We start from the raw sequence: 24,769 nt of genomic DNA on the forward strand, positions 1-24,769 counted from the left end.
ATCATCATCATCATCATCATCATCATCATCATTGTATTCAGGTGGGAATCATTTTGAGTTTACGATTTTGAGTTCACTGCTCTTACGGTGTAGGATTTAATATCACAAGCAATAAAAGTTTACTAACAGAAGCCTCAAAACTATTATTACATGTATTTTATACAAAGAAAAAAAGGCTTGCTTAATATATGAAAACCTACAAGCACGGTATGATAAGAATAAACAGGATATGATACTTGCCAGCATGAAATATTTCAGCACAAATACGTGCTATCACTCGATGTTATTGGTTTTGAAGTGCACTTTAGTAGCAAAAAGTCTTGCAGGTCAGTTTAGATAAACAGGTCTGCAATCAGTTGTCAATGAAATGATGATTTTCGAGTTCAACTGATGATTTCAGCCTATGAAAGGCAAGCCATGGCATGTCGTATTTTAGGGGAACGTTGGATAAATGCCATAATTTGTGGTGCGGTATTTAGTGAGCAGTTTGATTCTCGACCGTAATCTCTGAGTCTAATCAATTATCCTGCTGTCGCATTAATAGCTGTGGTGCCTTACCAGTCTTCAAGCCAACACGCAGTAACAATACTCAGAGGTTTTATATTCAGGGCCAGGTAGCCTACTGGCTAGCTTGATATTATACGGCTCAGCACGGTAATATATTGACGTTTTGATATAAGCTACAAAAATGAAAACAAAAAGGAGTACGAGATTATCATGAAATTCCTGTTTTGCGTTTACACATTCCCAAACTACATGGTGCGAAAGTCCTAAACCAATCACTGAATACCGAGATTCTAGCGTTTGTTTTATCGTTCTTTCAATTTGGGAAATATCTGAGTTCGATGCCGAATTCGTAATGATTAATTAGCGGGAAGCGTACGGCTGCAATTTTGTGATTTAGGGATAGCGTGATTTGCTTTTAGCTATTGTACTGTATATACAAAAAATAGCCACAGTCAAAAACGCTTGCAGAGCATAGTAGTTACATTTTAAATATTTTTTGCATTTTGAAAACAGGTATAAATTCAACGTATAACACAAACAAGCATGCAACTTCATACGGTTTTAATTTTAATAAGTTCTTGTTTGCTATTAGTCTGGATGCAAAATGTAATGGGGACGAGACAAGTTACCCTGACTTGTGGGGATGATAATGGGGACGGTAACAGAGGTTTACCTGGTGTACCAGGCAAACAAGGTAGAATAGGACCTCAAGGATTACAGGGACCCAAAGGACACAAAGGTGATCCAGGAACGTGTGATAACTGCGGCTCCTTGGAAGGAAGATTAGCAAACCTGGAAAGCAGATTACGTTCGTAAAATATTAGTATTAGTGATGAGCTCAATATGGTCCATGCTTTGTGCAAGTTTCGCTTAAAAGTAAACGCACTTTTTACAGATCGTTTGGCGAGACTTATCAACTCTAGAAACTGCATGGATGTAAAAAAAAGTGGAGCTCAACAAAGCGGTGTCTATGACGTCATAATCGATGGGAAAATTACTTCTGTTTATTGTGACATGGAAACGGATGGAGGAGGGTGGATGGTGAGAAAGATGTGAAGGGAATGTGATGTATGCTTGGAGTGGAAAACAATTTCAACTTCCACCAGCATCCTAAACGTTCATATTCTATCGCCTTGAAACAATTCATAAAAATTAAAATATACGCAGGTAATTCATCGTCGAATGGATGGAAGCACTGATTTTTATCGAAACTGGGAATCGTACACTAATGGATTCGGAAACATTTCCCATGAGTTTTGGCTTGGTATGAAAAATAACCGAAATTTCTAAAACGTTGATGCAATTTGTAAATTTATTTATCGATTTTGATACAGGATTGGACAATCTTCACGCCATTACAGATCACGTGTCCTATCAGCTTCGGGTTGAACTTGAAGATTGGGAGAACGACCGTCGATTCGCAAAATACAGGTTCTTTGTCACATAGGGTGAAAAGGATAAAGGAGTATAGCTTAAAGCCTAAAAGCTATAACTTGCTATATTCACGTTGACAGCTCCTTTTCTATTGGAGCACCAAGCACTCACTACCAACTTACGGTGGGTGGATACAGTGGAAACGCAGGTACCCTGATTACAACCTGAAACGGTTCAAATAGACTCAAAATATTCTCATTGGATAACTGTTAAGTTAGTTTAAATTTATCGAGTGAATAAATATTGTGCTAAACCGAAATATAGTGCAGATTTGTAGATTTGACTTGCCAGAGTACAACAAGGTTAAGAAAATTGTTAACACATTGAAATTTACAATTTATTGAAGTGTTCGTAATCTTTCGTGCATGCAGGTGACTCAATGAGTTACCACAATGGTCGGCTTTTCTCTGCGTTTGACGCTGATAATGACGACACTCACAAAACCAATTGCGCTATTGCGGCCCATGGTGCGTGGTGGTATGGTGCGTGTTATCATTCAAATTTAAACGGACAATATCTGGAAGGACAAACAACCACCGACAAATCCATGAGCTGGAATCATTTTCATGGCACCAAGTACTCGTTGAAGTTGGCAGAGATGAAAATTAAGCCACAGTAGGAAACATGAATTTGCCATGACTTTTTGACATCTATTGACCAGCATTACGCCTATGCATTCTACCTATAGATATATCTACACATATCTGCATGTATGTTTTCAACCCACTAACTAAATTGATTTGTCGTGTAAAGTTAACGTTTGCATTTTGCTTTCCTTAGAAACATTAACACCACTCACCATTAAACGTCGCAATCACTATAGATATAAAAATATGGACAACTAGAAATAATTGTATTGAAATTAGAATTACACAACGTCAATTTTTTCAAAGGTATAAGCCTCTGTAAATGGGTTGAAATGAAACTTCTGTAGCGATTTATCATAAAACGCTGATTAAATTGCCACGTGTTGTCTATAGCGTTTTGCTCGTAAGTCATGTATTCTGTCTATGCTATGCCTATGAGGTTGATACATTTTTTGAAATAAATGCAACTTAGCTTTATTGTAGATCTATTTACATCAAGGCTAAAACAAACTTTGATTCATCAGTCGTTTACGTGGATGGCTTACCTATTTACATGCACAATGAACAACGTCCCTTGCAATATCCAACCACGAATTGCCCATATCAAGCGCATTATAAGTTTGGCTATCGACACTTGTAATTTTAGGAAATCTATCAATGCTTATGCACCTATATATATGTGTCCCTACAAGATCAACTTCGAGTTTTACTTAAATGCTAAAATAATGCAAAATCGTTTGTATTTGAACTGTATTTCAAACATGTGCAACTCATAAGAACACCATGTTGGCGTTGGAAACCAATGAATTTATACAACGTAGTAGATCTATGTCTAGGAAAAGACAAAACACACAAAAAAGGTGCAAATGGAAATAGAAGTTAACTCACCAGAAAACTAAACCTGTGCTAAACACAAGACACAAACGCACAATATAGAAACAATGACGAGTGATGGCGACTGTATGTAAACAACTTTCTAATTTTCAATGATAGTGTGCAAAACGGGACAAATCAAAATGTACATTATATGCCAAACGCTATTGAAATCCCTATACAGGGATTCAGTAGTGACGTCAAAATTGTGTACGTGCTGTATATCACGTATTTATTGACGGATATTGCAATTTGTGAAAATTCACCTCTGCTGCACAATTTCATTGAACCTCACAATCGAAGACTTTATGTGATTGATTCAACAGCCCGAGAGCTATACCGTGCTGTAAATAAGATTTCAACTAGCTTACCTCCATTATATGAGAAACCGTTTCATATTTCTTTTCAATGCCGAATGCCGTGATTAATATTGTCCTAAACGTGGAAGACTCTTATCAATACGTATCGTTGGGTCACCACCCCTTCATAAATACCTCACATAACGGCTCCGGAAGTTGCAATGAAACGACAAAGATGTTTAGCCCTTTTGGTAGATCTACCTGCCTTAATCGTATATCTACTGCGTATGCGCGCCTTGCAAGTCAGTGTCAAGTCAGTCAGACAGTGAAGACAAGACTCATAAACTAAACTCTTACAGAGTTATGTCGATATGACGATGTAGTGTCTTTGCAAAAAGTATCCAAAATTCTTCCGTTTATGACGATTTAAATACTGTTTAATGATTTGTTTTGTGAAAACGTCATATTCATAAGCAAGACATAAAATTTATGTGTTATTGGAAAATGCCTGCGCTTAAGACATTTAACGCCAACTAACAGTGTAGTTTGAATGTTTTAGACAGAACAACACGTAACATTAGAAGTCAGGTTATAAAGGACAGTTACCAATTTAAAAATCAGCAGCAACACTGTGGTTATGAAAATGTCGGATTGCACAACGTCACACACTGAAAATAAAACAGCACAGTATATTTTCAATAAGTCACGAATATTTTTCCATGCTATTTGGACTTAATTGTTTAATTTCGGAAATAGTTTCGCAGCAAAAAATACTCTATGGCTATGCTATCGGTTAAAAGTTAAACAGTTTGTTAAGCTGTGGATAAGAGTTGTTTACGAAAGCTTATGTGATTGAAGTAGTCTATCTGAAGAAAATATAAAATATATGATTTAATATGGATTCAGAGTAATGTTGCTCTCGCATATTTCATGCGACAGTTACGGAAAAGCAGTCTGAGAGTAGATCGATTAAAGTCAAACTCTACTGTAATATGGAGTGCACTTCAAATTTTATTAGTACGTTAAATAAAAATTAAACTTCGTATATTTTATAGCTATGTGGTGCAGTTACCACAACGGATAAGCATGCATGTATGTTCACTTTTTACAAGTTGTTTCTTGTTGTTTATCTGCTCCCGGAAATACGTCACAGGAACGAGACAAGTTATTTTAACTTGCGGGGGTGACAATGGAGAAGACGGAAGTGGAATACCTGGGGCACCAGGTAAACGGGGTGGAATAGGACCGCAAGGGGTACCGGGACCAAAAGGGAGCAAAGGCGATCAAGGAACGTGTGATAATTGTGGGTCGCTGGAAGAGAGGTTGACCGGTTTGGAGAACAAGTTAAGTCAGTAGCCTTACAAGTACAGTTCGTTTTGAAAGTTCATCAAACTAATTTCAGACAAATAATCCGATTTTTTAGAGGTGGGGTACAACGAAAAATTAAAGTAACAGTTGTCCCGAAAATTGGACTTAAACGAATTTGTAAACTATGTAAAAAGTAATTTAAAAACTGCGCCCTGTAACTGCACAGGTTATAGGCTATTTCCCCTTCTAATTATTATTTATTTGCTCCGTTGTTTCAAAGACTGTTTTTAACTATAACAGCTACAAAACCTTAAAGGTATCTCTAAAAATTCTAAATCTCGCATCTATGGAGTTTTGTAACTTTTTCAGGTCGTTTGTCACGTCTGGTCGACTACAGAAACTGCGAGGACGTTCAAAATTCTGGAGCTCAGCTCAGCGGTGTCTATGATGTCATAATCGATGGGAAGATTACTTCTGTTTACTGTGATATGGAAACAGACGGTGGAGGATGGCTGGTAAGTGAAATGCTTAAGATATCTTTTTGTTTACTTTTTATTATTTAATTATTATTGCTTACCATATCTTTGTTTAAAATAAGTTACTGCAGATTTTTTTACAATATGTGTAACCTGCATTTTACAACGCCCTGTATTTTATTTTTATTCTGCACCGTAGAAGCTTTGATTTCAGATGGAGCAGTAAACGCATTCTCAAGTAGACCAACATTTTCGTCTTGTAATATAATTAGACCCAGAGTCAGCTTGTAAACTGTAGCAGATATATATTTCGCTCACAGCGGGCATCACCAACCTTATTCAAATAGAACCTGTCATCCCTATATATCTGTTTACGATTTACTAGCTGACTCTGGGTTTAATTGTATATTCTACGTTTGCCAGCGTAGTTTAGCTGATCCACTGATCGCATACTATTTACTAGCCGACCCTATAATGTTTTCAAATACAGGTTTAGACAGACTTTTATTCTTCCTATAATTGTATTATTTTTAACTTTCAGGTAATACATCGTCGAATGGATGGAAGCACTGATTTTTATCGAAACCTGGAATCGTATGCCAATGGTTTCGGAAATATTTCTCATGAGTTTTGGCTTGGTATGAAAATTTCAAGTTAAACGATTTTTTAACGAATAATGAAAACCAATCAATGTCCAATAACAAAGATTTTATGCAGGACTGGACGATCTTCACGTTATTACCAATCGCGGATCGTATCAGCTTCGGGTCGAAATTGAAGATTGGGAGAACGACCGTCGATACGCAAAATACAGGTTCTTACAATACAGTAATACGAGATGACATGAAACGGCATTAATAGCTAGAGTAAACCTTTCTATAGTAAGCAACGGTTTGCTTCTTAAACATTGACAGCTCATTTTCTGTCGGGGCCCCAAACACTCATTATCAACTTTCGGTGGAAGGATACAGCGGAAACGCAGGTAGGCTGCTGATGTTAGATATTTTTATCCAAGTACTAAGTACTGTTTTTAAGCAAATAAGCAAGCAAGTTTTTATGCAGGTAACTCAATGAGTTATCACAATGGACGTCCGTTTTCAACCTTCGATGATGACAATGATGGATACGATAATTTAAACTGCGCAGTAGAAGAGCATGGAGCATGGTGGTACGACCGGTGCTATCATGCAAATTTAAACGGCCAATATCTGGAAGGACAAACAAACACTGACAAATCCATGAGCTGGCATCATTTCCATGGCACTAAATACTCGTTGAGGTTTGCAGAGATGAAGATCAAACCTCAGTAAAATAACACTCAAACATTTAATGTTAGATAGGTTTTCATGCGCACACTGGCGATTTAGAAATGAACAACATTCACAACCATGAACAGGTATGGATGTGACAACTTTTCATTAAATCTATTTCACACAAATTGCAAGGAATTAATGAATGAAGCTAAATCATTCTTTGGCCAAAGGCCTACGTTCTTGAATTTTCTCCAGTCAAAATCAACCAATCGCTAGGTGTCACTAAAGCAAGGTATGAAAGAATTGTAGGTTAAGTTTTTTTCTTTTTCGTTGAGGACTTATAATTGATTCAAATGATACGCACGCTCCACCACTTTTTGCCACTTAATCAATTTCCGTAATATGTAATACAAAATAGATCAATGATAGCTTAATCATTACGTTTTATTTTATGTTGTATTGTGTATAACATCGCGCCTTCATGAATTTTTCGTTTCTTATCAGATATGTAGTTCATTATTTCAAAAATGATTATAAATAATAATTAATCAATCACAAAGGCCATGCATTTTTTGGTTACTATTCATGGGCAAGACAGCAGTTTAAGGTCACAGCAGAAAGAGAAATTGGTTGCAATTTATTTTCAATTACTTAACCTCAACAAAATTTAGCCCAAACAAAATGACGTTATTATAAATCCTTTTTCTACAGCGCCATTTACAAACAATGGAATTTAACTCTCGTTTCGATAGTGATTGTAAATCGACGTATAGTGGGGACATTTGCGGTCGTCGGCTTGACATCGATCCCGTGACGAATCCAGACGTCGCGCAAACGAGCGACAGTTCCTTTACGACACGCAAGCAAATAAACTTAAGTGTTATTCACATAGATTTTTTTATAGGTTTGCGATTTATACAAGTATTCGCTCGCACAAACACAGACAAAGCATACAAAAAGAATCGATTAAGTGTTTAAACACAAAGTAGGGAGTGGAGCAACGGTTTATTGACAGATCTAATAAACCTTCCGAGCTAATTTTCCCTCTATAGTTTTGGTCATAATATAACGAGTCTTTTTATTACCTGATAAATGACTTAAAATTATTTCACACAATAAAAATGTGCAACAAAAACATTTTCAACGAAACCAGAAATAGTAAAGTGTTTTGCCCTAAATTGCAGTATTACACAAAGAACCACTTAAATCTCACGCATAAAGTAGATGAACAAGTAAATGCACATAGCAAATTACATTGTTAAAGTATGATTACCTAAGGCACCAATCATATAGTCGTTAATTTGCTAAACCCATAGAAATCGATCTCCGTTTACTAAACATTCATGTGCCTATTGTTATAAGCTTCGTTTAACTTTAAACATTCTTAAACCGTATAAGTAATAAGGCATTTAATTTACCGTGTCACGACTAATTTTGTTGCGATTACCGCATCATTTTTTACAAGCTCACCCCGAAACGTAGCGAAGCGTTACTGATGCCAAGCAGCGTTTACTTTCTTTTGGTTACCTCGGGCAAGGCTCGTGCAAGCTTGTATAAATGACAGCAGGATAAAACGCTTTTAGAGGTTCGGTGCTATTTTAAGACATGCGGGCTGCGGCAGCTTGTAAGCAATATAGGGGTTTACAAATAAGTGAAGATGCCTACGATAATGAAAGTAAAATGAAGATTAATCAGATGTTCAGTAAATGTTTCGAATTTGGTAGTCTGGTAGTGGTAAAGGATAAACAGGATCATTTATCATAACCTTTGTGTTGTGAAAATATTCCTACAACTATCATCAGCATCAGTTTTGTGGTAGCTGGACTCAGGAAATACGTATTAATAACGCTTGGAGACTGTTTACGTCATATTAGGCATTCAATGCTGTTAGTGAGAGCAAACTTTTGTGAAAGCCTACCCAGCTTGCCAAAGTTAGCCTTACAAAGACAGCGTCGATGTCTCAAGCGATATAACAGGTGTTAGAAGGAAAGGAAATTGTGTCTGTCAAAAGTGGTCTACACAATATTGACGCAAATAATACAAGCGCTCTCCGCCACTATTGTCAGTTGCGTGACTAGGCTTTTGTTGAGGCGTCGTATTAACTTGCGACCGCGATTTTTGGCTTGTCAAGATCGCGGAGACAGATTGCTTGCAGCTGGTTATGGAATATTTGTTGATTTCGTGTAAACTGTAACACATCCGTCATGACCCGCTTGAGTTAGTCTGCGCTAAAAATTGGGGCAAGGTATGATAATTTTGTAAATTGTTTCGCATACGGTATTTTAACCCAAGCGATTTTGTATCGTTGTGATTTGTGGCCATTGTGCATTTCGCAGTGTTTGCAGACAATCGTTGATGGACTAAAATAACTTGGACACAGTAAGAACACACACTTTCATAGGAAATGGTCTAATATGGGTTAAATTAGAACGAACAAACACAAGAAAAACTTCAACTGAACCACGACGCAGCTTAATATCATAATAAATAATTTTTAAACAAAATAGTTTCAATCATTAACTAAATGTTTTGTCCGTCTCTGGCTTGGGTTAGACATGGTAAGGTAGCGCCCACATCTGCCATCAGATTTGCAAAAAAGGAATAGATGAATTGGCGTTTAACTGTGATTAAATCCAGTTTTTTATGTCGGATTGCATGACAGCAGCTCTCCTTAAATTTTATTTAACCCATTAACTACTGTAGATTCGACACATGTGACCTTCCAATTTGATTGTAAGCCCGCAACTTTAACGTATGGTATATAGTGTAATTAATCTACTATGTCGCTTTTACGATTATATCGTCCCTACTCGACAGAACAAGATGCCCTATTTTTTATCACACTAGCTTTGCAAAACTTAAAAACATTTAAACTGCAAACATTTCCTACATAGAAGTACATATCTGGATTTACGGCAAACACATGACAGAAGGACACAGTACAAGGTGAGGATTGGTTGTTTTGCCTTCTTGGCTATAAGTTCTCTGTTGTTACAATAAGAACTAGTAAAGGAGAAAAAGCAGTTTTGCAGAACCGCTGCAAACCCGCATGGCAAAACATTTTCCCGTAAAACTTAATCTTTAACTTTTATTGATGGGCAAATTGCTGTTCTTTGTTAGACTTTGTTTACCAGCGCAGCTATGTGAGAATAAGTGATAAATTTGGAAAAGGTAACACCAACGATGTTTAAAACGTTACCTGAGATGTTTAACAGCTCGAATTGACCACCATAAATATTTTCTAAACCACATGTTAGCACGTAAAAATGCTATCAATCAGGCTTTTGTGTCAATCACTGAGTGGTGTGCGGTATTAGAGCCAACAAGCAAATTCGAATACCTCCCTGTATGCAAAGGAAGGTGTTGTTTGAAAAACTTTCTAATTTTGCAGTTTAGAGACTTTAACATTAAGGGTCCTTGAACATGTTTGACCCGTAAATGGGTCTACAGGCGCTGGCCTTTGCCGACTAAACTAAACGGGAAGCAGAATTTTGTTTCTTTAGCAAACCATATTGTAAATTGTCAACAAGCCACATTCCTTCAATACAAGTTTTACCCCACATATTCCTGTAGCTATTAGCTGCTGAAATTCTGAAAAAAAATGTTTTAGTATCCCGAAACACGATTGTCAACAGCCGGACACGGCATTTAAACTGACTCGCACGCACTTCTATTATGACGTATAGACCGACTTTTGACCGACCATACATAGTGCAAAATTTGCGTTTTCTGCGTGGGACCATTAATTGCTTTTCCGACTTTTGTTTAAAGAAACATGGCAATACCGACCTAACACGACTGGATAATAAAATTGATTTTGATGAAGACGCTTCCTCTGCGTACTCACGGCAGATTCAGTCAGCTTATAATTATATTAGAGCTTTGTACTTTATTTCGTATACGCCTTCCCAAATATGGAGCGTCTATATTGGTAGCGATTTGGTTGGTATCTGTCTTAAAAAAGAACTTAAACATAGTTAAAAAAGTAATTAGTTATATATTAGGAGACATATAACTATATAATGTATATAATGTCTATACTTCGTTTAAATTTAGTTCGTTTGAACACTTCGTTCTAGAATCTAGATGAACTTAGCAAAGCTAGTAACGGGATATCAAGCAGATATCACACACCGTTACATTCCATTCGCGCCAATGAAAGAGGTCATTAGTAACGTCCTTGGTAGTGAAAGTATATACCAGGTACGCAAAACGCAAGCGATAGGCTCACACTGCCCTACGTACCAGCATAACACGGCCGGTCGCGCTTTGGTTGCGAACTTACCGTAGTTTAGAAGTGTACCGAACAATATTGGTTCAAACTTTACTCGGGTCTGTTCTTGTTTTCACGGTAATCAAGGTAAAGACCTTTTCGTTCGCAGCCAGCATAATCTTGTCAGAATCTTCAGAGTATTATTAAGTTCTACGTAATGTTACCAAAAGGCGGCATGCCAGAGCAGATCGGCAGACATATAAGCAGCTTTGTGAGCGAAGTTTTCATATTTAGTAGCCTGTAGCGCATCTGCGAGATACGACTGTGAAAGACACCAAATCGTTTGTTTCGTAGTAAACAAAAGCAAGAAAAGACCCCTTCATAGTGCATGCCTGGTGACTCATAGTAAGCGAACAGCTGGATCGCTAAATTTACATTTCTTAGCTTAAAAGTTGAGATTTAATGGAAAAACTTAACTTCTTGAAAGTTGGTCAGACTTGATGAGATAATAATTGGGCGATGACGACAGGTTACGCAACAGGCCAGTGGGGGTGACCTGTTCGTGTCAATAAACTTTCGATCGATTGTTCTAGTTGAATTATAATTGTTATTGCAAAGAGTAATATTTGTCTAAAAAAGTGTTCAAAACAAAAATTAAAATAAAGTCAGCCGTACAAGTGAGCATAACATATCTGTTATCCCATACCAACAAATCGGAAAGTAGCCACTGTTGAATACATTAATGTAGAAAAAATAGTTTATGGCTTGGATTTTGCTTTTTGAGGCGTCTTATTGTTGTACACCTCGTTTGCAAACATGTTTGAATTTGTACATAGCGTGTATCTTTCACGATTTTAACGTCGTTAGCGCTGTTTTTCACACGTTTTAAAACTGAGTTCTGTCAAAGAAACCTGAATTTTAGGGAATTATTGAAGTAGATGTCCCGAAATAGTTGTTCGTATCATACGTCACAATACAGTGTTGACGTCATTACACGTAAAAACGTAAACCCTTGAACGATAACGGGGCAAGACGTTTTAACCCATGGATCATCGAATAGGGAAACGTGCTAAACGATCAATTGAATTTAGAGAAACTAATATCACGTTGCTTACGTAATCATTCCATTATGATTAGTTCTTTATCTTTTGATAGACGAAATGAACATTTTTTCTGTAGCCGCGTAGCATTAAAGTTACAGGTTTAATTGCTGAAGAAAACTTTATTAGCGTTTGTTGTGAAACGGAGTGCGACTGAAGAAAAACTTAATATAAAAATCCGCAGATTTTTGCGGTATGTTACGTCTACGATACCTTCGTTAAAGCCTTATTGATTAATTAACCTGTCTAGCGGCGAGAGTAATTAATGTGGACATGTTGTTTTCGCCTGAAGCTGGAGTCTGCATTAGACTATCGCAATGGCCTAGGTCCTAGCAAAGTGCTTATCCAAAAGACTTTCTGTTAGTGTTATGTTCAAAACCACAAATAATAAGACAAAATTCCACCAAACGCTTAAACTTTCGTTAATGTATAAATTGAACTTCCATTAGAGTGTTTGGCAGTCAAGTATAATTAAAACATCTTTAAAAAGCTAGATGCTGCAAGGAATTATTTCAAAAATTAAACAAACTATAAATCACTTGACAGAATATAGACACAAATACAGATTATAATCAGTTAGGCCTACATAATCAAATTGCCTGCATGGGAAAGCTAGATTCAACGGGAAATTTGTCATTTTATTACAATAATATGATAATATTTTAACAAAGGGATTGCTTCCGTTTCGAACTTCAAAACAGTTTTAACTTCAGTGATATAAGGGATCAGTGCAAATAAAATCTATCATCTGCCGAGGTTGCCACCTTTAAGTTAGAGTAACAGTTAGAGCCAGACAATAATGAAAATATTCAACTGATATCTGCGATGACGACAGAAGATATGTTTGTTACGATATATTACGCATTGACAGCAACTTCTGATATAATTTGTTGTATACCGCGTAGTCATGAGCGAGTAGAAAATTATCTTTCAAGGTTGAAGTCAGTGTAAATCAGGAGATACTCTGTTATGATATAAGCACAATTATGACAACATAAAGATATGCTGTATGCGAAGAACAGTGCTCTATACTAAACAGGTAAGATCAATATTTAGAGTGGAAATAGATGCACCAATTGTCCGTCAGTAACAAAAGAAAGAAAGCTTAAGTGAAAAAATCCGTTCTCTTGAAATTATAAAGAGGAAAGTTCAGGAAAAACGGCCAGTGCTTATTTTACTCGGCAGTGTTAGTCTGTCTGGCAATACCTTGTTTTAACTTCATTCATGTTAGCAGATACTGTAGTAGCAGAAATAGACTATATGCCTTATGCAGATGAAAAATGCTGAAAACAGACCCTATGTTAAACTGGCTAACAGTGGAAAAAGTGCAGCTTGCAGATTGCCATAAACACTAGACAGTCATTTTTCGTGGATTGTTATAAACGAAAAAGAATATCTGGTCCCTGTTATGTTATCAAACTGCTGTTTGGAGAATAGTCACCATAAAGAGATCAACATCTCTTTGCTTTTTCAAAATAGTGATGGCTTTTGCCAAAGTAGAGTTTAGAGTTACCGCTTTAAAAACCCAATTGCAAAGATAAGATAAAACAAACAAGTACATCAGCACCATGCGTGCAAAGCCAAGTGTGCGAACAAGCATTATAAAACCGACGTTGACATTTCCAACGAATCAAAATATAGTGAAAATAACGGAGTGATGTGTCCACTTTTAAATCAAACGACCACCATAACTCTGGCAGCTATATACTCACAAGAAAATTACTTTTGTTGTTAGTTTTGACGTGATTTGGTCGGGTTAAATTATAGCTCGTCAATAGTGCAGGTGACCAAAATGCTTCAGCCACTTTTGCAAAACGTGATCAAAAAATGCAGTAATTAGAAAAGAGTTTTAAAATGTGCTCGAAGCTGACACAAACGATACAATTATAAATATTTACTTTTAATTCTCTCGCCTATAGTCGCCTTGAGAGTAAAAATCCACACTGCGGTAAAGCGATGCGGTATCTAAACACAGGAGAGATTTTCTGCTTTGAAAGTGTTCTTGCTGTATAATCCGTACCAGCATAAGCCGAGCAGAAAACGCATATTTTTAGGTTATTTTTCAGCTTGTACCAGCGTGCAACTATGAGTTTGAGTAAGGCTGTAATCGCCGCGAAGTAGTAATTTTGAAGCAATTTAGCTCGTAAAGCACATAAAGTTTCGCAGAAGCAAATCTGTTGGCACATAGAAAATTTTGAATGACTCGAAAGGAGAATTGTCACGATCAAAGACCCTACACAAACATTTACGCTTCGCTGGACCTTAGGACTGGATATATTAAAAATACGTAGGCGTTGGATTACACATTATATTGAAAGGAATACGTTCTACCTATCAAGTGATCCTGTTTGATATGAAATTGGCGATCTGTCTGTTAAAAGATTAAGAACAATTGAAAATAAAACATACTCATAAAAGCTAGTTTATTACTTCGGCGCGCCAAACCCAAACAAGCTGATTTACAGTCTTCCGACCGCGGCGACGCGATATTGTGAGCCCGATTGCCGGATCAGAAACGGGAGATTGTCCGTAAATGAAGTCATATTATCTGCTGAAAAATTCAACCATACCAGACACAACGAGTGCCACTTTTATTCGGAGTCTGTCCGTTAGAGAAATTCTCCAAGTTATTAAAGTTTGTCAGCGGATTGTAAAATTTATTGCAAAATTGAAATTAATTTTCAAGCGTATTGTTATTCTAAAAGGGCTTCGCTTTTGTTTAGGTTATATTGAGCTGTAAAACTAGTAAATTTGCCTTTATTATGTGGAGCCGGTTCGGCTATGTTAAGTTATACGCATTTTTCCAAGCGACCTTGTATATTTAAGACAACGGTTTCAGTATAGCTTTGCAAGTCGGCATGAAAAATGAGATTGGTTTTCAAACACTCGGTAACTCTAGAATGAAAATTTTAAATCAAGAAATCGATTCTTTAAATAGATAAAATCAGCAGCTTGATCGGATCAGAAAAAGCGTGCTAAGTCTACCAAGTTGAAGCGTCTCGTGTTACGGCGTTGTGTATTTTGGCCTCCGATCTTGAAGCACCGCAAGATGTCCAAGCAAAGTCTTTCAAAAAACACTTTAAATTCAAGTACCAGTTTCATCAGAACAAGTGGGCGGATAAACTATTTATGTTTCACAAAACTTTAGGCAATTGAAAAACAACGTTTTTGCAAATATTAAGTATTATTACCATGGAGGTATAGGGGATGTAAAGATATATTAATGAACTTTGTTTGTTTCCTATTTTAAATAAACACATCATGAATCTATTCTTTTTTCCAGGAAATTTCATACATGGGTTGTGCTTTTGCTTTATAAACGGCAAGTTTTACAAAAATTTGACAGATATATGTAAGTTACTTTCTTGGCTTCGCAATGTTTCGATCGACTTCAGCCAATCACATACGTCTGATGGTCATCGGCGAAGAAGGCGTTGGCAAGTCAGGTGAGCGATTTCTTTTGTTTTAAGAAAACGCTTGTGGTCAATTTGATACCAATATACTTGCTATACAAAGTATCACAGGTTATGTAAACCTAAAATTCCTGACTGCTGCTAATGAGAGATTGGTATTTCTTTGAAAGCTTTACAACTATGGCTGCCAGCATGACCAACAAATGCAATAAAAATAATTCTCTAGCAACATATAGTAAAATTACTACACGGAAAGATAGATAGATAGATGGAGCCGGGGTGTCATTTTTTCTTGGAATCTGTTTTATTTTTTTAGCCCGTGAACGGAGTACATATGTATCAAAGTGCATCATATATAACACGTGTCTACACAATCAATGTCCCCTTATGCTGAAAAACTTGTAGGTAGTACCGATCGCGTCAATGTTTGTATTCATGTTTGAATTTCAAACACTCTAAGTTTTGTGGCAGCACTTCCAAGCCGGCAAAACATTTCTCGACAGCAGGTGCATTTATATACAACATAATGGAGGTTTTGGGCCTATGAAAGGGAACACATTTTTAGCAGAAGTTATTTTCTTACCGTTCTTCTGCTGATTCATTAGTCATTGAGCATGTTCGGAATGTAGGTTAAAGCAAATGCTAACGCGGGATTAATATTCACCCAAAAAGCGCAACCAAATTCGACTTGTCCGTCGTAAAAAAAGATTGAATAAAATAGCTCTGGATCGCCTCGTAATTACACGCTTTGATCGGATTAAAGTGCTTGTTAATTTTTTTATTTTCTGCTATAGCAGAGTATATTTTTGTTTGGAGAAATAGTCTTTAGTATAGGTCGAATTTTATCGGATCAATACGGTCCAAGACTTTAATATCAGGTTTCTTTGTGGAAGAAGTGCAATCCTATTTTAAGATTGGAATTAGTATGGAATGCATTTCTAAGAATAGTATCAATTTAAACAATAAACCCCAAATTTTTGTATATATCCTGGTCTTTGAAAGCGCGAATTTCACCTGTATTTAGCGGCAAAGCACAGGCCAAGTTAAAGCTATAGGCTTATAGCTAGCACCATGAACTCAGGTTTTACGCTGTGGTGCATGATGACGTAACGGAGGTTAAGTTTTTAAAAAGCACGTTTTGTTGATGTAGCAAGTGCTGACTTTGCGAATTAACTGCAATTCAACAGTATCAAATAAAACGCGGATCCCATTTCTCCATAAACAAAGGCATTACAATTTTCGTGACTTGGATTACATACAACACCATAATCTCATTCTGTTGTGACTTTGGCAATATTTACGAAAAATGTTCATGCTGAAATAACGATTGATTGGATTCAGTCTATGGATTACTGTCATGGGTAGAAATCCCATCACTGTTGTACATTTATTAACTTAAGTATTGACACACGGCACTAACTTAGATTTGATTTTAATCCTACGCGTGCATCTGCCCCATTGCATTATTTTCTAAATCACAAGGGAAAGGTCTGATCTTATATGATTGATATTGCTGCGCAGTGTATATATACCGGTACCTATTCACACACTCGTTTCCATGACAACAGCACGACAAAGTGCATTGCGGCACACTTGAAATGTTTGCATAACCGACTGGTATTGGAACAGGAGATAGCTTACCTCTCGTCGATCGCATAAACGATAAGAATCTTAATTTCTTCTTGCTAAAAATGGGCGTTGTCTCTCTAGATAAGCACGCGACCATCTCCAGGATCCTGTCGTCATTGGCATTGAAAGCGAACTTTTCACCCTTTTGCTTACGACGGTATTTTGTTTACTTTTACGAACAACTTATATCAAAAGTGACAAATCGTTGTAACGTTTGCCTAATGTCTAACCTAACATCGATGTGTAGACGTACTAGACTTTTAAGGCCAAGGAGATAATTTTCCGGATATAAAAATGGCTTATCGTAGGAATCCGTAATCGAGTGTTAGCCAAGATAAGATTTATTAGCTGTCAAATGCACTGGCTAATAGATCGATAGTTTCCAAACGGACTTGGATCATAATACATTTTGTCGTTCACATCAAAGTTATTTGAGTGCCGCCTGCAAGTCTCTTGATAAACCGTAAAATTATATAGGATACGCTTTGCCACACTGCATCGCTATCGGTTAATCCGCTGATGACAGCGCTTGCCAACCGCAGCCAAGCTTGTTACAGCCTAGCACACCTGGTTGTATCAGATGCGATTAAACCAAGCGACTAAAATCGTGATTGTGACCGAAAAATACTTGCAGCCCGTTAAGCGTCTTGTCAATGCGGTTTTTTTCAAACTCTTTATTTAGTTTTATGCTTACGTTTTTTGCGACACTATAATCACACGCGTTTTCACTATTTACCTATATTTATATTATGAAAAATATTTTTACAATTCCTGTTCGTTGCAAATATGTAATGCAACTGTAATTTGCGACACACGTGTTTTCAGAGTTTTATTGCTCGTTTAACGATGGAGGTTTAGAGAAGACGGCAATTGTTGCTTACAGAAATCGACGTTCCTGTAATTCGCGCTGTAATTTCGAGTAAGAGATTTTTATCGTTACAGAATCTAAGACAATATATCACAGCAAACTACATACAAGTTTGTTTGGGCTCGTTATAAATCCTGTCTTCAAGACAGCGATTGATTATATTTTGGAAAGGCGAGGCCTGTTCTTGTAACCATCACTTTCGTTTGGTCGGATGAGATAAAAGGGCATAAATGGGATTTAGATTTACTTTTAAATGACAAATGGGTCAGCTAAAAGGCACGCGCTTCCTTATTACCATGACATGACGATCTTAAATCTGTACTGTGAGGTTGCATAATCGTATGGCAACGTCAAGCGTCAACGAGAAAGGGTTCAATTCTTTGAAAGTGACGTGTTTCCAAAAAGCGTATTTAGAAAGCAAATGTTTGCAATTGGCTTTTATGTTAATTGTTTGATGTTCCGATAATAACTCGAAATCTCTGATCTCTGAAACCCTACGAATAACATATTCATCATTATACATTGATTTATACAGCTTTGAGCAACTTATTAAGACGCTCAGGCTCTGTCGATAGGGGTAATGTCCTCATTCCCGGTATACCCCATACTACTTTATAAGCTCCATTGAATGCTTTTTAATCCTATTACTAATCTATGCAAACAAGCTAACCGGTTTTGCTGTGTTTTTCCTGCTGTTCAAGTCACAAACCGTGACGTAGCCCCTGGTACGTAACAATGGGTCAATGGTTTTAATGACGTAAATGAGAAGCGCTTGAACATTTCTCGGGAAGAAATTATCCAAAAATATTTCCACGCCCAAGGAATTTCTATACATAATGCTTTCTCGTCTATATGGTTGTGACACTTTGTCTACAGTGTTTGACGTCAGCACAACTGCAGTTTTTCAACTATTGCAAACAACAAACTATTTTTTAACCAAATGAGGACTTTTAGTTGAATGAAAAAGTGCACGATAGTTTACTTTTGTCAACCTGTACAAATATCATAGAAATTTACGGTTGCTTGTTTTTCAGCTCTCGTGGTCAAATACCTTACCGGGAGATTTATATGGGAATATCAATCCGATTTTGGTACGTGTAAGTTGGATAAAGATCATATGAGATTTGTGGTGTAACTTGTACATTGTGGCATTACATATTGCTACCTCAAATGTAGTTATTTTCCAGGCTTGTTGAACTGTGTCGTTTTTGGCGCCACGTTCGTCGCATGTAAATTCATAAGGTCATATGACAATAAACCTGACATATGACGGTGCTTGATGTATTACCTCATGCCCTTTTAAACAGCAATGATATCTCGGTCGGATCTTTCATAAGATGTTTCATACAACGTGCGAAGTTTGAGTAAAAATGCGCATTAGGGCCGAAGTTGTGTCATTGGCTATTGCGGCCCTTGGGCGAGGTTTACACGAACGACTATTTTCTTACGCTATCTCGTTTTTAGTCAAATTTGTTTATTATAAGACAAAACGCAGTTTACAAAAAACTTTTTCGAACGTTAATTGTAATTTCACGGGAAGTACTTGTGGGTATATTTAGTGCTATTAGCTGCATTATTTATCAGACGACCGTATTTATCTGACTGGAATTCGACCTCTTTTGCTGAATTTCCATATTAATCTCGGTCAACGTCGTGCATTCAATTATATACTCAGTTATTTTGCCATCAGTTTTGAATTAAATGATTAAACAGAGCATTTCAACCGAAAATGTACATACAACATAAGAAAAAGGAGGAAAACAAGCAATAACTGATTTGTAAATACTTAAAGCATGTAGATCACCAAAACAGCTGGCGTATGAGTTTAACCATAAACATTTAACTGTATAGGATTACTTACTACCTTGCCACCTAAAACTAACGCTTGTAAATTAGCCAGTAAAAGTTGATTTTGCAAAGGTATCGAACTGGTTTAGTGGCTTAGCCGCATTTATCAGGTTACCAATGATGTGTAACGCGAGATCAATTGGAAACAAATTGCTGTAAAATAGTGCTGGAAAGTTATGCCATGAATAGTATATAACCTTACCAAGTTAAAAAAAATATGAATAACTAATTTTTATTCAATGCATAATAAATTATTATTTTTTCATCAAGTTTGTAAAGAAGTTTGGTAAAAATATCCAAAAAATACCGTAAGACATATATGCCTTAGTTTTATTTTTTTTTTAAATCGAGTCACGGGCAAGTTCCTTTCGGAAAGTTTTTAAGAATTATGCATCTCCAAATTGCTTAGAAATAACGTCGATTTGTCAATTCAAACATCATCAGGTTACTTTATACGTTTTCACTTCACGTCACAAAAGTACAAATATAAACGGTCGCTTTGTGCTGGTTGTAATTTCGCTTAGACCTTTGTCGTTCGCAAATCTCTGCACTTGTGGGGAACGTGGGTCCTTACGTTGTTTTTCAACTTTGAGACATGGTTATTCAGCAAACGCAACTAAACGCGGTGAATCACAAACTAAACAAAACGACGGCAATTTAAATGGATTTTAAAAAGCTTAACCTGAACGTTTAGTCACTCTTGCTTGATATTCATCGGGCAGATTACCCCAGAGTAATTGCAGTCGTGCGATAATGTTGGTTTAAATACTACCCTTTAAATTTTTCGGACATTAAGATCAGCGATTTCCAGTTACTTGCAAAAAATGTTTACGTATGAACAGAAGCTGACGGAAGGAAACGCTTTGTAGTACCAGTGAGTTCCATTTTCATTAATTGTCCTGTCAGGTTTGACGTCATTTTTCAGCAAAGTTCATGTACCATCTGCTGCATGAATTTATTTACATTACAATATCGACATACGTTCTTCTGGAATATTCTCCCTCGGTTGTTGATGTGCCAACTCATTATAGCGCAGTTAACAAGATCTACAGTTATCAAAAATCAGCAGCTAATAGTAACAAACCACAAAGCGCTTCCTCCGTTTCAGAGATGTGATTAGGATAGCCGTGAAACATTTTTATCAAAAACTGTGGCTTATCGACACACCAGCTATATGCCTTGATTGATGCGGATAGTATGTCAAAGATCATTTCTATACCACCGCAGGTTAGACATACAAGCAGATGCCATTTAAGTTATCCTGCATCCCACAAGGTTTTATGTTGAGCCAAAGTTTGATGAAAGTACTCACACTTTTTTGTTTTTTATAATTCTCACGTTTTAATTATAGCTCTGTGCCTCAACCTTTTGCTCAAGTTCAGAAATGTCTTTGTAAACATCAAATCGGTTTGGATATTTTAACCAAATATGAACTTGACGTCAAATTGTGGTTATTTGGTCGACTTGTATGGTTATGTTCAAAACGTCTGCGAAATGAAACTAACAACAGATATGCGAATCAACTAAACGGCGGGCGCATTCATTGTACTAATTGTTACATCTTTCTTGAATCCATGACTGATAAATTACGTTCCTTAAGTAGGCCTGACAGCGCACGGTTGCAGTGTTATACTTATTAATAACAAATCCATCACCTCGGCATTTGTCAACAAACAATGTTATATGTAAACTTTATGTGTTTCGTGTTTATAGATATAGGCTGATGGTAGATATGTTCGCCGGTTAGATTTTTCGAAAAAACAAAATTTTATAGCCCTGATGATATTGTATATTTCAAAGTTATACAAACAAACTGTGAAGTGGTTTGTCGCCGTTTGTACTGGAACATTAGCACTCTTGCCAGTTGAGGAACTAAAAAGTTTACCACTTTCCGTTATGTGCATTCTAATCCGTAGTAACTACTAACGCCATAATATGGGAACCAAGTTTCTCAAAATGAACTGCGTCAAAACATATGTATAGTGGTCAATCGTTGGGTCTAATTATATATGTATGTTACTGTATAATATACGTGGTAACAAAGTTAACGTCTTTTTTTCTTCAGATTGGAAATATGCATACCAGACCAATATTGACGGGGAGCAAGTACACATGGAAATCATTGATTCACTCAACATGGTCAGTTTTGATTTTGCAGCGTTCATAATTCGCAACCGTAAACATGTTTTCATGCAGTTGATCAACATTTCTGCAAATCAGTAATCATCGTTGATGTCGTAATGTTTCAAAAACCAAAATCTCTATTTGTCATTTTGTGTTGATGAAATTATATCTGTTTTTCACTCTTGTTTTGGGAAAAATTTCAACACCACAATAACACGTTCCACTTACAAAGTATGTCTTTTCCAGTTAAATTGCCAAATAACGCATAATTACACTGCCGAGCAGACACATTAAAGCTGAGTCAATGAAATGTTATTTTGACATATAGTACAGACTACAATTTTGATTGTGGGAAGCCTATATGATTATACATAAGATTTTAATAGTCCAAAATCGCTAAAAAGCACATGAAATCACGTAATAATTTTCAATTTGATTCTGTTGACAGGACGAATCTCATATTCGCTGGGCAGAAGGCTTCATGTTTGTTTACGATATAACCAACCCGGAGAGTGTTCAAAAAATCGAACAATTCCAAAAGCGTTTGGAGTCGGTACGGTCGTCCAGAAATTTCAGCATGGTCGTTGTTGGCAACAAAGCCGATCTAGAACACTGTCGTGAGGTTAACCGAGAGAAAATAGAATGCCTGGTTTCAAGGCTTTCCATCCTCTGTCACGTCGACTGTTCGGCCTGTGGCCCCGAAATGAGCGTCCGATTCGCCTTTGATGAACTTTGCCGCGAGGTGGCGCACCTGCGCATGCGATCGGCGCAGAAACGTGAACGACGAAGAAGCAGCTTAAGCCAAGTACGCCAAGGCTTGAAAATGCTAGTACAGACTGGTAAGACGAAAAACCACCCTATCAGCACACCAAATAGTGGGAACAATAGTCCAGTTGGCGTTTCGAACGGCAAATCCACAAGCAATAACAACAGTCGAAGAGGTAGTCGTTTTGTACCGTCATCGCCCTACTCGAGTCTTATGTCTGCACCTATTTTGAACGACTTGCCGGAAGAGTCGAACTGTTTTTTCGATATTTTTTCCGACGATTCGGACAAAAAATCGCGAAAGAGTCGCGAGTCTTCGACGGACAGTTTTGAAGAAATGGCCAAGCGGCCATCTTCACACCACCATCAGAAGAACATGATTGGGGCTCTGGTTCTATAAACTGTAAACAGGCTCTCATCCTATTTGCGTTATTTCATCTGAGTGGCCGGACCATAACCAATCAAACTTAAATAAAACTTACTTACTAAAATATGGTATTTCTACTTGTGGTAGCTTACTGATCTCTACTGTAGAAATGTCTTTGAAAAATGTTGATGATGTTCTGTAAAAGCAACACACTACAATTTTTAACACATTAGGCCCGGTATCAACATTTATAACTTGATTTCTGGAAATCATTCCGAAATTTTTGCAAAGTAGGCTACGACACTGTCCTATCCCTTTTTAATTTCTGTTGCACTGTACGTTATTTTTGCGTTTTTATTTTGTTCTGTTTTATGTCTTTTTTCAACGTTTACAATTTTTGATCAAAAATAAACTTAAAATCTAATCATATCTTTTAATTGGTTAATCGCAGTAGAGTCACCAATTGATTGCCGTTTATTGTGTTTATTGTACTTGGAATTGGGTAACATGGTAACAAGCAAGAAAAAAGAAGTTAAGGGAAGTAGACAATTTTGTTAAATACTTTACAAAGAACTGCTTACAAAAAGTAGCTAGTTTAAAGGTGAATAAAAAAAACACGGAGATTATAAAATCTATTGCTAACACTCTACAGCAAAGCAAACATCAACATTCAAAGCTAATGTACCCAGTAATCATTGGTGAGTTTAACACGTGCAAAGGCTAGCCCTTTTAAACCGAAACTAAAGGATTCGATAAGTATAGATCACAGGATACGACATACAGATGGTCCACTGCTATACACAATGCACACATCCTTATTGCGAGAGTTCGCGACTACACAAAACACTGCAACACTTTGCTCTTGCATATCATGCTGTTACTGTTACTTGCATAAAAACAAAAACTTTGTCATATTTCACATCTTCTTTTTGATAAATTGCTTGTATACTACTTAACTGAGGGTGGGAATTCAGCCGAATTACTTTTAGCCGGTTGATATTAGCCGTTGTAACTGGCGGCTACAGCTGTAGAAATCGTTAATTGTCACGGTTAATTAAATGGTTTATTTTGCGTCATTGTTTGTGGGGGAACGAAAAATAAAATGCTAACCTTTACAGCGTGATAAAACAACAATTCTACCAGCAAACAATGAGCTGGAAAAAGCAGCAAAGCAAACGAAATGATAAAAATGAATAGAATAGTTAGCACGGTCACAAAACCCAACATACAACAAACAAGTTTGAAAAAATTACAAGAACAATACAATACTCACAAACACAAACATATTTAATAAGTTTTATGAAGTTGAATACTGAGGAAGTGCAGTAACTAGGCCACAAATAAGCTGATAAGAAAGACATATAAAGATACGAGGCAAAGGCCACAAATCTGTAACGGTGTAACCTGTAACTAGGGATGTATAATACAGAATAATTTACTATCCTAGAATAATCTAGAATAGTTTATTCCGGATCCAGAATTTCGAATCCTATTCTAAAGTAGCAAAAAAGATTAGAAAATTAAGCACCCGTAGAGCTTTCGCTTTGCCTTTGCAATAAGCTCTCAAAATTATTATGGTTCAAGCAAGTTGACAATTGTCAAATTGACATGAGGCACTGTTTCAACGCTTCAACAAAGCAAAAACAATTTAACTTTGTCGAGTCCATATATTTTCTTTCCCTTTACCAAGAAGGGATTCGGTGAG

The 24,769-nt window shown here is 36.7% G+C and overlaps 3 protein-coding genes across 3 annotated transcripts; all 3 read left to right on the top strand.

The window, feature by feature from the left end:
* The first annotated feature begins 329 nt into the window (after positions 1 to 329).
* On the top strand, positions 330 to 3,005 carry LOC143462240 (ficolin-3-like). Its single transcript, XM_076960318.1, has 6 exons — positions 330 to 1,315; positions 1,403 to 1,548; positions 1,675 to 1,771; positions 1,842 to 1,938; positions 2,022 to 2,089; positions 2,313 to 3,005. The coding sequence occupies exons 1-6, from the start codon at positions 1,051 to 1,053 to the stop codon at positions 2,558 to 2,560; spliced, it is 921 nt and encodes a 306-aa protein (XP_076816433.1). The 5' UTR covers positions 330 to 1,050; the 3' UTR covers positions 2,561 to 3,005.
* A 1,754-nt stretch (positions 3,006 to 4,759) lies between these two features.
* LOC143462231 (ryncolin-2-like) lies at positions 4,760 to 7,295 on the top strand. The gene is made up of 6 exons (XM_076960304.1): positions 4,760 to 5,048; positions 5,378 to 5,523; positions 6,026 to 6,122; positions 6,202 to 6,298; positions 6,399 to 6,466; positions 6,547 to 7,295. Exons 1-6 carry the CDS (start codon positions 4,787 to 4,789, stop codon positions 6,792 to 6,794), a joined length of 918 nt encoding a protein of 305 aa, XP_076816419.1. The 5' UTR covers positions 4,760 to 4,786; the 3' UTR covers positions 6,795 to 7,295.
* A 2,369-nt stretch (positions 7,296 to 9,664) lies between these two features.
* LOC143461866 (ras-related and estrogen-regulated growth inhibitor-like) lies at positions 9,665 to 23,493 on the top strand. Its single transcript, XM_076959774.1, has 5 exons — positions 9,665 to 9,683; positions 15,334 to 15,496; positions 18,995 to 19,051; positions 21,874 to 21,947; positions 22,381 to 23,493. Exons 2-5 carry the CDS (start codon positions 15,427 to 15,429, stop codon positions 23,095 to 23,097), a joined length of 918 nt encoding a protein of 305 aa, XP_076815889.1. The 5' UTR covers positions 9,665 to 9,683; positions 15,334 to 15,426; the 3' UTR covers positions 23,098 to 23,493.
* Positions 23,494 to 24,769: the final 1,276 nt, after the last annotated feature.

This window comes from Clavelina lepadiformis, chromosome 6 (genome assembly GCF_947623445.1).
Source record: "Clavelina lepadiformis chromosome 6, kaClaLepa1.1, whole genome shotgun sequence".
In the NCBI taxonomy this organism is placed as follows: domain Eukaryota; kingdom Metazoa; phylum Chordata; class Ascidiacea; order Aplousobranchia; family Clavelinidae; genus Clavelina; species Clavelina lepadiformis.

Bases quoted from the DNA above. Each gene is read 5' to 3' on its own strand.
- LOC143461866 (XM_076959774.1), top strand. From the start codon at position 15,427: ATGTTTCGATCGACTTCAGCCAATCACATACGTCTGATGGTCATCGGC. The intron at 15,497-18,994 runs GTGAGCGATTTC...CTTGTTTTTCAG, and splicing joins AGAAGGCGTTGGCAAGTCAG to CTCTCGTGGTCAAATACCTT. The intron at 19,052-21,873 runs GTACGTGTAAGT...TTTTTTCTTCAG, and splicing joins GGAATATCAATCCGATTTTG to ATTGGAAATATGCATACCAG.
- LOC143462240 (XM_076960318.1), top strand. From the start codon at position 1,051: ATGCAACTTCATACGGTTTTAATTTTAATAAGTTCTTGTTTGCTATTA. The intron at 1,549-1,674 runs GTGAGAAAGATG...AAATATACGCAG, and splicing joins CGGATGGAGGAGGGTGGATG to GTAATTCATCGTCGAATGGA. The intron at 1,939-2,021 runs GTTCTTTGTCAC...TCACGTTGACAG, and splicing joins CGTCGATTCGCAAAATACAG to CTCCTTTTCTATTGGAGCAC.
- LOC143462231 (XM_076960304.1), top strand. From the start codon at position 4,787: ATGCATGTATGTTCACTTTTTACAAGTTGTTTCTTGTTGTTTATCTGC. The intron at 6,299-6,398 runs GTTCTTACAATA...AAACATTGACAG, and splicing joins CGTCGATACGCAAAATACAG to CTCATTTTCTGTCGGGGCCC. The intron at 6,467-6,546 runs GTAGGCTGCTGA...GTTTTTATGCAG, and splicing joins AGGATACAGCGGAAACGCAG to GTAACTCAATGAGTTATCAC.